The sequence below is a fragment of the Hemiscyllium ocellatum genome, chromosome 43 (genome assembly GCF_020745735.1).
Source record: "Hemiscyllium ocellatum isolate sHemOce1 chromosome 43, sHemOce1.pat.X.cur, whole genome shotgun sequence".
NCBI lineage: Eukaryota > Metazoa > Chordata > Chondrichthyes > Orectolobiformes > Hemiscylliidae > Hemiscyllium > Hemiscyllium ocellatum.
In genome coordinates, this window is record NC_083443.1 from 29,527,762 (window position 1) to 29,539,101 (window position 11,340).

At 42.8% G+C, this 11,340-nt stretch overlaps 1 protein-coding gene across 2 annotated transcripts in view; it reads left to right on the forward strand.

Annotated features, from left to right (window-relative positions):
- ascc1 (activating signal cointegrator 1 complex subunit 1) overlaps window positions 1–10,880 on the forward strand; it is a 59,257-nt gene extending 48,377 nt beyond the window's left edge. For both annotated transcript variants that reach the window (XM_060854229.1, XM_060854228.1), the window contains exons 9-10: window positions 55–134; window positions 9,957–10,880. In XM_060854229.1, coding sequence (XP_060710212.1) covers window positions 55–134; window positions 9,957–10,073 — 197 coding nt within the window. In that variant the 3' untranslated portion in view covers window positions 10,074–10,880. The remainder of the gene's footprint in view (window positions 1–54; window positions 135–9,956) is intronic.
- Window positions 10,881–11,340: the final 460 nt, after the last annotated feature.

The window sequence follows — 11,340 nt, forward strand, 5'->3', positions numbered from 1 at the left end:
AGTCTAATGACTAGCCTGATCCCCGAATGAGAAACATTTTTGTCTCTTTTTCAGTGGAAGGTCGAACCAGTGGTGCTCTGGGGAAGCAGAACATGCGTGAAAGGGAGTCCTTTGGTGCAAGAAACGTGTTGAAGGTTGGTTACTTCGAAGCAAACATCGATTAGGAAAATAAATATAACTATACACCATTAACTGCAACTTGAAAAATATTCTGAGCAACTACCAGTTGGCCAGGTGACTTGATGCTCTGACATTGTGGTGAGCTAAACAGATAGGTCCCAGATAAAATGCCTCGGTCTCTCTTCATAACTGAGACTGTCTAATGATATTGAAAGCAGCCTTCCCCAAATTTAGCCACTTCTGCATTATCCTTGTCCCTTTCCAGAGCATGTTGAAACTTAGATCACTATTCCCAAAATGCTTGCCCACTGAAACCTGAACCACTTGACCAGCTTCATTCCCTAGGATTAGGTTTCTCACTGCCCCATCTCTAGGAGGACTGTCTACATACTGGCACTAAAAGTTCGACTGAATGTGCTTTAAAACTTCCAACCCCTTTAACCCTCTCACACTAAGGTCATCCCAATTAATATTACAATATTCCCCTACTGCAATAACCCTGTTTCTCTTGCACCTTTCCGTGATTTGTCTACATACCTACTCCTCCATCTCCCTCTGACTGTTGGGAGGCCTACCGTATGGGTAATCTCACCCTTTTTTTAATATCTAAACTCTACCTAAATGCCTCATCTGAAGACCCTTCTAGGACTCATTTCCTCATTACTGCACTGATGGTTTCCTTTGTCAATAATGTGAGGCCCCACCTCTCTCACGTCTTTCCCCCTCACCACCTCCATTGTTCCTGAAACTTCTAAAATAGATATAGTTTAGCTTTCTAGACCTCCCATGTTCCTAATCCTGCCCATGTCTTCTCTGCCTTCTGTACTGTCTTAGCATTCATTCTATATCTGCTTAGTCCTTGCTCCTGACTTTAGATCAGTGTTGTGCCCCCCACCCCAACCAAATATCCCACTCCTGACACATCTCCATTTGGGCGGCATGGTGGCACAGTGGTTAGCACTGCTGCCTCACAGTGCCGGAGACCTGGGTTCAATTCCCACCTCAGGTGACTGACTGTGCGGAGTTTGCACGTACTCCCCGTGTCTGCGTGGGTTTCCTCCGGGTGCTCCGGTTTCCTCCCACAGTCCAAAGATGTGCGGGTTAGGTGAATTAGCCATGCTAAATTGCCTGTAGTGTTAGGTAAGCGGTAAATATAGGGGTGTGGGTGGGTTGCGCTTCGGCGGGTCGGTGTGGACTTGTTGGGCCGAAGGGCCTGTTTCCACACTGTGAGTAATCTAATCTAAATCAGTTTAAAATCCTCCCCAACTGCATGAGCAAACCTCCCTATAAGTATATTGGACCCATTCCAGTGTAGGCACAACTCGTCCAGTTTGTGCAGATCCCACTTGCCTCCAAAGCTGTGCCAATGATTCAAATAATCTAAAGCCCTCTCTCCCCTCCTACAGCAACCCGTTGGCAACACAGTCATCTGACCAACCTTTTGTTCCTTATTCTCAGTGACACTGGAAGTAATCCGGAGATTACATCCTTAGTAGTCTTCCTCTTTAATCTACTAGCTAATTCTCTAAATTCCTGCTGTGGTACCTCATTTAGTTTCTTTCACCCAAGTCACTGGTACTGGTGTGTCCAACGATTGCTGGCTGTTCACCCTTGCCCTTCGGAAATGATGAGCTTCATGATGGGCATACAACAAACTAAAGCCCATGGGTGGGGCAGCTTCAGATGATGCATTTTTACTGGCGGCTGAAGAAACGAGGCAGATTGGTCGCAGATGCTGCCTATGAAGTGGTTACCACATGTGGTGGGTTGTTTTTGGCATTGGTGCCTGTTGACAAACTGCCGTAATCATCACGATGATGATGATGATGCATACTAACCCAGACACACTGGCCATTTCCCTTTAGTAATCACAGAATTCCTATAGACGGAAGCAAGCTATTCGACTCATCCAGTCCGCACCAACCCTCAGAGAGCATCCCACCCAGTCCCAACCCTATCTCCGGAAACCTACGTTACCCATGGCTATCCCACCTAGTCTACATTATGGGCGGTTTGGTGTGGCCAGTCCACCTAACTTGCACATCTCTGGATTGTGTGGAGGAAACCTGAGCACCTGCAGGAAACCCACGCAGACATGGGAAGAATGTGCAAACTCCACACAGACAGTCGCCCGAAGCTGCACTTGGACCTGTGTCCCTGGCACTGAGGCAGCAGTGCTAACCACTGAGTCACCATGCTGCTCATTATTGGCTAATAATTCATATCTGTGAAAATGGTTGTTTAGGACTTTCAAAGCTCTGCTTGCCAGCATGACATGAGTGTTCACCTGATCATTTGTCTCTGGCTACCTCATCATATAAAAAATCATTGTGTGTATGTATGTACATCATCCATCTGCAAATGTACCTGAGCCAGTGTAGTGACCCCTCTTGATGAGGGGGCTAGCATCTTCGGGAGATTTCGTTTTGAGAGAGCAGTGGAGTTAAAAGTTATCTTTAAAAGCCTGACCTTAACAGCGATGTGTAATCGACTATTCTGTGCACTCGGCTGTGCAATTCTATTTGAGAGTCTTGGTGAGTGTAAGAGATGTAGAAATTACTCTAAGTAATAATGTGGAGAGCAGCTGCAAGATCAGGTAATGAGCACTGAAATATGACAAACTCTCCTGGGGGATATCCATGTTATCTACCCCTTGCGTATATCTATTGGATTTGCAGGAAAGCTGTTACACTTTTGCCTTAATACTTTAGTAAATGAGGCATTTTCCATGCCGAAGAGGTTTTGAGAGTGAGTTATCTGTGAATGTAAGGCTTCAGATGTTTTCACAGTGTTCAAGGTTATTTAATGATGACCTGTTTATCACTAAATTGAATAAAATTTCTCTTCATTTTATTACTATCTATAATGTTAATTATTGTTCATCTGTGTGCACTTTTGTTTGCACAACCTGATTTCTAATTGTTTTCACAGATTTTCTGCCCATATTTTTCTGCAAAATCTGTCTTCATTCTCAGTTGCTTTCCCAGTCTCGCATTTTTTTTCAGTTCACTGCAGTATCTTATGACATCTGCTAATCCGTGGAAAGTCAACTGTGATGATTTTCATCTCTTACTCTCCAAATCCACTGTGCCAAGCAAGTTGATACCACAAACCATTTGCTCCGATCAACCTAACTGAGGCGATATGAGAATCAGCAAATGTTTGTGCTGTGACAGTATTTCAGAGCAAGAATCACACTATGATTTGTGATTGTTAATTAGATACTTCACCATTGTTGACAATTGCAAGCACTGGAGAGGGTCAACAGAATACCTCACTTCCTAACTTGTCAAAATCAGGAAGCTGATCCTTTCACTGATAAATATATCCCAGAAACAATTTGTGATCTAGTACTTTTTTTCCAGTGGGCTGAACTGCTTTATTTATTCTGCAAGTGTTTTTGTACCAGCTGCAAATTGACATTCACTTCCAGTCTCTGTCTTGGTTACTCACGTCGTTCGTTCCCTCAAAGCACAGTGAGCAAACAGCAACCTTTTGCGAACTAATCTTGAATTGTTCACTGGTATTTTTAGATTTGCACTGGACCTTGTCCTTCACAGTATTTTGACCAAAAGGCGTTTCTGCTCCCTACTGCACTGCACAATTTTGTCCTTGCCAGGGAAAGTCACCGAACAACGTGTCAGCACTACTCTGCGTAACACTCTTGATAAGTTCACCATCTGTGAGAGATTTACCATGCATCAGAATGCAGCGTGACATTTTTGGAGCTTGTTGCTAACAGATAACGTGATTTGGTTTGCTCACTGAATCCAGTGGAACAGCAATGGCTTTACACAGCTCCTGTGCTAAATATACTTTCCCTATCTGTACCCTACACTCACAGCCTTTGAATTGTCACCAGAGAAGTATTCCAAGTTATAGAATCAATGTGCAGCCACAAAAGTTGTTTCTTGCATTCAGTCATTCTGAATCTTTCTCACCCCACCGCTGTATTGAGCATTGTTGAATTTAGCTTTCTTACTTTGTTGAGTTAGTAGTTTTTTTCTCTCTCTGCAGTGATGATTCAGTGAGTACAATATTGTTTAAATTTTGCATCTCTGGTGTTCTGAGACTCTGCAGTAAGTCACTCCTGATAACCTGTTTTCAACAAGCTGCAAGATTGACACCATCTAAAACAAAGCAGCATACTTAACTGACATCATATCCATTTCCTTCACCGTTCAACACTGTGACTGCAATCTGTGTCAATTTACAAGACGCACTACAAGAACTCACCAAGGTGCCTTCAACATCACCTTCCAAACCACAGACTGTACCACCTAGACGGGGATGGATGGAAACACCACTATCTGCAAAATCTCCTTGAAGTCACACTTTATCTTAACTTGCAAATACCTTGCTGTTCCTTCACTGTCCCTAATTCACCATGCTGGATCCCTTTCCCCAACAGCACAGTGGGTTACCTACACCAGCTGGACCGCAGCTGTTCAAAATGTCAGCTTACCACCATCTTATCAACAGCGGTGAGCGATTGGTAACAAATACAGGTCCTGTACACAGTCCCCGTGTCCTATGAAAGCTTCTTTATTTTTAAAAACTGCCCTCTCTCATCCACTGATCTATAAAGCCATCAAGTTGAATTCCCTGTAAGCATATATGGGGAGCAATTTGCATCTTACTGATGTGATTTAAGATGCTACTTGTCTGTTTTATTTTGCTCCATACTTGTTTGGATATGGCTATATGATTGAGATTTGAGGCAGCCAGTTTGCAAGCATGGCAGTTTGAAATGTGACAAATGCTCATAAGTCACCAGATTCTATAAATCGATAAACAGATTTTATTTTGTATGACATGGATTCACTACCATGGCATTAGAACAGCAGGAGAGCAATTCTTTTGCATTCAATGAGGAAAGTGCGTATTCCATCAAAGCAATTGCAGGCAGTAAAAAAAACAAGTGTACCTATTTGAGCTCTGTGAGGAAGGCCTGATGATGAGGCTCCCTCTGGTGTGATATTTGCTGTCCCCTATGGGTGGCCCAACATTGACGACAACAGACCTGGAACGATCAGCTTTGAATTTTCTCAGGCGTCTCAGCCCTTGGCAGGAAGTGCTATTGAGTTTAAACAATTCTGTGTTGAAATAGCAGCTGAGTCAAGGAGTTCATTTCTTTCAGCTGCTGCCGTGGGTGAATCTTATTAACCTGCATTTTCTATTTTAAAAATATATCCTCTGTCAATCTCATTAAACCAGTGGGGAAGGAAAGTACCGAATTAAATTGAGCCGTTTGTATTCCTTGTGCAGACAAGTGTCATCAGAAATGGGCAGTGTAAATATAGAGCAAGATTTCACAACAGCAGAAGCTCATTGAATCCAGTGAGTTCTTCCCTTTGGCCGCTATGTCCCTAATTCTCCAAAATCTCATTCGTTTATCTCATGAGATTCCATATCCTTCCTTTAATAATTAATACTGAAGCCCTTGAGGTGAACAAGTTCCACCTGCCCATGAGCAATCCTGTCTTAAAAAGTGCAAATGTTGGAAAGACTCAGCACATCTGTCTATGCCTGTGGTGAGAGAAAAACTAAGTTAATGTTTCAAGTCAACTATGACTTAAGAACAAAACCCTAAACTCTAATTTTAACTTGTGTGCTTTGGAGTTGGAGTTCCTCAACACCATGAGCGAATTAGTCTTGATTGCATTTTCTGTTTACTGGAGATACCATCAATCATTTGGACTAGACAGACTTGCCACGTTAGCCAGGACTGTACTCAGTCATGTAATTAATTTAGTGAGGTGTCTTGACCTGGTCGATAGTGTGGTGCTGGAAAAGCACAGCAGCTCAGGCAGCATCGGGAGCAGGAGAATCCTGATGAAAGGTCTTTGCCCGAAACGTCGATTCTCCTGCACCTTGGATGCTGCCTGACCTGCTGTGCTTTTCCAGCACCACATTCTCGACTCATATCTCCAGCATCTGCAGTCCCCAATTTCTCCCTGCCTTGACCTGGTGACAGAATAGTATTATTTTGTTAATGTTCAAAAATTACAAAAGTCCAACCTTGACTGAACTTGGATGACCAACCTGAAAGTAAAGATGAGTAATAAATGTTGAATGATCTCAGGATTTAAAAAAAATAAGTTTTGTGACTGATGGACGGCCAGTTTAGTTAGAAGCAGCTGCCCAGTAGAGTCTTAGCGATGTATAGCATGGAAACAGAGCCTTCAGTCCAACTCATCCATGCCAACCAAACATCCTAAAAAAAATCTAGTCCCATTTGGCAGCAATTGACCCATATCTGTCTAAACCCTTCCTATTCGGGTACCCATCAGATGCCTTTTACATGTTGCAATTGTACCAGCCTCCACCACTTCCTCTGGCAGCTCATTCCAAACACACCATCCTCTATATGAAGAGGTTGCCTCTTTGGTCCCTTTTAAATCTTTCCCCCCTCACCTTAAACCTATGCCCTCTAGTTTTGCCCCACCCCAGGGAGAATAACCTTGGCTATTCACCCTGTCCGTGCCCCTCATGATTTTATAAACCTCTAATGTCAACCTCTTTTGATTTCTGAGAATTCATTGCAAATCTTGTCTAACTGCTTTCAGTATAACTAGCAGCTTTTGTACTATAGGCTGTCACAACTCACCCACATTGTAAGATGTTCAGTTTTTCTATGATACCGCTACCAAGCCATGATTTCTGACTATTGAAATGCTTGTTATAACATTTTAGGCAGGTTGGTGTAATGTGAGAGATTCTGCCCGAAAGAATTTGTGTTCTGCTGAAAATGAACCAGCTAATCTGATTTAATCCCATTTTATTAATCTCCGGGTCTTAAAATGGTTTTACCAAAACATTGTGCCCAAAATAAGAAGGAAGTTGTATCTAAAAGAAATTTGTTTCACGTGTTGCTCTAATGGAGTAACTTTAAGTCTTTAAGTTGATGGAGAAAAACTAAAATAATTTGTTAAAATATAATTGAGTAAATTTTTTTAAACCAAGCTCATTGCACATATGAACACATGTATTAGAAGCAGAAGTAAACGACTTGCCCCTTTAGCCTGTTCTTGCACTCAGTAATAGTAAAGTCTCCATAATCCTACCACCACATAGGGCTGCTCTCTCATTTAGCACAGTGGTTCAGTGGTTAACACTGTTGCCTCACAGCACCAGAGACCCAGGTTCGATTCCACCTTGGGCAGCTATATGTGTGGAGTTTGTGTATTCTCCCCATGGGTTTCCTGTGGGTGCTCTGGCTTCCTCCCACAGCCCAAAGATGTGCGGGTTAGGTACATTGGCTGTGCTGAAATTGTCTATAGCGTCCAGGGAACAGCAGGCCAAATGGGTTAGCCATGGGAGTTGCAGGGATATGTTGGTCTAGATGGGATGTGGTTTGGAGGGTTGGTGTGGACTTAATGGGCCGAAGGACCTGCTTCTGCACTGTAGGGATTCTGTGATTCTGGAGAGAGACAACTGATGGTAGTTTTACCTGAGTGTTACTGCACATCAGGCAGGGGGAGAGGATGAGAAAGAGAATCCTTTATGGTAACCTCAGCCAGTGTGAGAGATGAAACCATATTGGCATCATACTCCATCACAGACTAGCATCTAGCTAACTCTCTGCTAGATCAGGGGAATAGATAGAGTAGACAGTCAGAGACTTTTTCCCCAGGTACAACAGAGTGTTACAAGGGGACATAAATTTAAGGTGAAGGGTGGAAGGTATGGGGGTGATGTCAGGGGTAGGTTCTTTACCCAGAGAGTGGTGGGGGCATGGAATGCACTGCCTGTGGGAGTGGCAGAGTCAGAATCATTGGTGACCTTTAAGCGGCAATTGGATCGGTACATGGATAGGTGCTTAAGCGAGGACAAATGTTCGGCACAACATCGTGGGCCGAAGGGCCTGTTCTGTGCTGTATTATTCTATGTTCTATGTTCTATTCAGGAAGACTAGCCCAATCTGATTGGGACCTCAACTTCACATTACCACCCACTGCCTTCCTTGTTAGTCAAAACTCTGTCTATCTTTATCTTAAAATATTCAAGAACTCCATCTCCACCACTCTATGAAAGCAGTTCCAAAGATCCTCCACCTCTGAAAGATGAAATTCCACTCCATCTCTATCTTAAATGGAAGCCCCTGCTCTTTCAACTAGAACTAGCCTCTCCCAGGGGAGACATTCTCTCAACATCCACCTTGTCAATTCACCACAGAATATTATTGGTTGCAACAAAATCACCTCTTATTTTGCCAAACTCTAATGGAAAAGGGTCCAACCCGCTCTTATTTAAGGAAACCAGAACCGCACCGTGCGCATAGTATTTCTTGTTCCATGTATTGTGTTAAGTTCCAATTTCTTTAGAACCTAGAACATAGAAAAATACAGCGCAGTACAGGCCCTTCGGCCCTCGATATTGCGCCGACCGAAGCTACCTAACCTACACTAGCCCAATAACCTCCATATGCTTGTCCAATGCCCGCTTAAATGACCACAAAGAGGGAGAGTCCACCACTGCTACTGGCAGGGCATTCCATGAACTCACAACCCACTGAGTAAAGAATCTACCCCTAACATCTGTTCTATACCTACCACCCCTTAATTTAAAGCTGTGTCCCCTAGTAACAGCTGACTCCATTAGCGGGAAAAGGTTCTCACTGTCAACCCTATCTAAACCCCTAATCATCTTGTACACCTCTATCAAATCTCCCCTAAACCTTCTTTTCTCCAATGAGAAAAGCCCCAAGTGCCTCAGCCTTTCCTACTTCCTGAAGACTAATGCACCAACTTAAAATAGCATGAGCAATGCATAATGACAAGCCATTCAGGCTGTCTGTCATGTAAAGCGGTTTCAGTTTAATAGGAGAAGGATCAAACTTTTGAATTACAGTAGTTCAAGTATAACTGAATGAGGATTTTGGTTGTTGCACAGTGTAATTGTTAAAGTCATGGCTTTTATTGTATGGTAAAGGATCTTCTGGGTATATTGATGTATTCTTGGAGACCCTCTGACCTCTCTTCCAAAAGAAGCAGCAGCCCAAGAGAAAACTGCTGTCTTTGTGAAAATCGATGTTATTAGCAAAACGCAAGAGGAACAATTCAACAGAAACAAGCAACATCCAACATTCTGCGGACACTGCTGTTTGTCAGGCATCAGACAGAGAAATCGGAGCAGGAAATGAACCTCCAAGGATTATCCTGTGGAGGTCTGTTTGAATGTCTGTGGGTGAAAGCTATATTCCCAGTATCTAACCTCGATGACTTCCTATTTGTTCAGCATTGTAAGGATTTATAGAAAATAAGAATACATAGCATCTTTCACTACATCAATAACCCAAAATAGTTTGCAGCCAATTCTCAAATCAGTTGCTATTGTAATGCAGCAGCCAATTTGCATGCAAAGTCTTTCCAAAATATCAGAGTTTTATGTAATTTTTTTTATTAGTTCATAGAATACCACTGGCTAAGCCAGAATTTATTAGCCATCCCCAATGACCAGTCAATCTGTTTTTAGTGATGTTAATTGAGGAATAAAAAGTGGCAAGGCAAACTCTGAATAACTCTCCTATGGAAAGTTTTATGTCTGTCTAAGATTGCAGACAGGGCCTTAGTTTAATGCCTCATCTGAAAGAACGGCATCTCCGGTATTGCAGCACTCCCTCAGTATTGCAGCACTCCCTCAGTATTGCATTTGAATGTCAAGCTAACCCGTTGAATGTTGATCCTGTAACTTGGGTAGTTGTACATGATTCTTGTTTGGAGTGGGGCAATTTTTCTTTTTCCACACTGCATTACACCAAACAGATTATTTATACAGCGGCAAATGACTCCCTTTTGTAGTACCAGATAGTAATTATTTATTTTCTGTTGCAGAAGTTTGAAAATTACCATTTTGGTGACGTGGAGTTGAATGCTGTGCACATCTCCCAGAGGTTCTCCACCGATAGTTCGGGATTCTATGCTTCTTCTGGTGCCATTGACTTCTCATAAGGAATTGGAAGTGTTGGATGACAGGTCTCCAGCATAATGTCCCCCCGCCAGATGAGTTTTGCTACACAACTTGAACAGACAGTGAGACAAACTCACTGGCTCAGTCACTGTTGGCCCATCTCGTTCTCATCAGGGTTACTTTTTCTGGAGTTAAGGTGTAACCTCACAAGAACCTGCTACTGGAACCGTGGTGCCTGGAGATGAAGACCTGTTTTCACATCGTAAGCCCCTTGCATTTTTTAAAAAGTCATCCCAGACTTTCACAGTAAAATATTTGCAGGATAAGTTCCTGCTGAATGCTTATTGGTTCAGGGTGACGTGTCCATGTTAAAAATGGTCCATTTTCCAGTTTGCTCAAATCAACTTGCAGTTCAAGTATAATGTGGTCAAAAGTAAAGGCTCATTTAGAGTACTGCACCTCAAGAGAATACCTTCATGCTGCATCAGTTTGACATTTTATTTTCCATACCCTGCCTTAGTCATTCTATGCTCCCTGAGTCAGGTTGTCTTTTCATTTTCAATTTGGACTATATTTTGTGGATGCCCCTTTGGGGCCAGCAGCCCAGGGAAGGTGTTTTTAAGGTCATTGTCCGTCCACACTGCTCTCAGAACCAAAATGCAGAAACCAGAGTGGTGTTCCTGTTTAACCTGATCCCCTGATTGCTATAAGCGTCTGTCTGTCTATCTGTGGAATGGTTGGAGCAGGTACTTTGTCGCATTATGTTGTGATAAGGTAATAGTGGAGCTTGGCAGATGTGGATATCGTGTAGCAAATAAATCATTGCAGACAAGCAAAGCCTAACCTAATTCCCTGCAGAATTTAGTGTCTTTTGGGATTTTGTCTTTTCTTGTCCTACAGCAGGCGTAATTGTGAAAATCCAGGGCAAGGTGCAAGGTAACCATTTGGAAATATGAACCGAACCGTACACTGCAGGTTCCCTGGAGGGAAAAGGAAAGAATAAAATGGTGCATATTATTGACCATGTGCAGGTCACTGCAACTAGCTATGCACACATACCACTCTCTCTCGCACACACTCTCTCATTCACACTCACTCACACACTCGTTCTCTCACTCTCTCACATAATCTCACTCTCACACATTCACATCCTGTGACTAAAGCCTTTAAAGAGTTCCCTTTGCCTAATTCCCACAATAAAATCTGGAATTATAAACAACTGTGTGGACACGTAAATGTACACTGCAGTTTTGTGTGTCACATGTTAAGTATCGCATTAAAAATTCCAAATTCTCACTGCAGGCACTA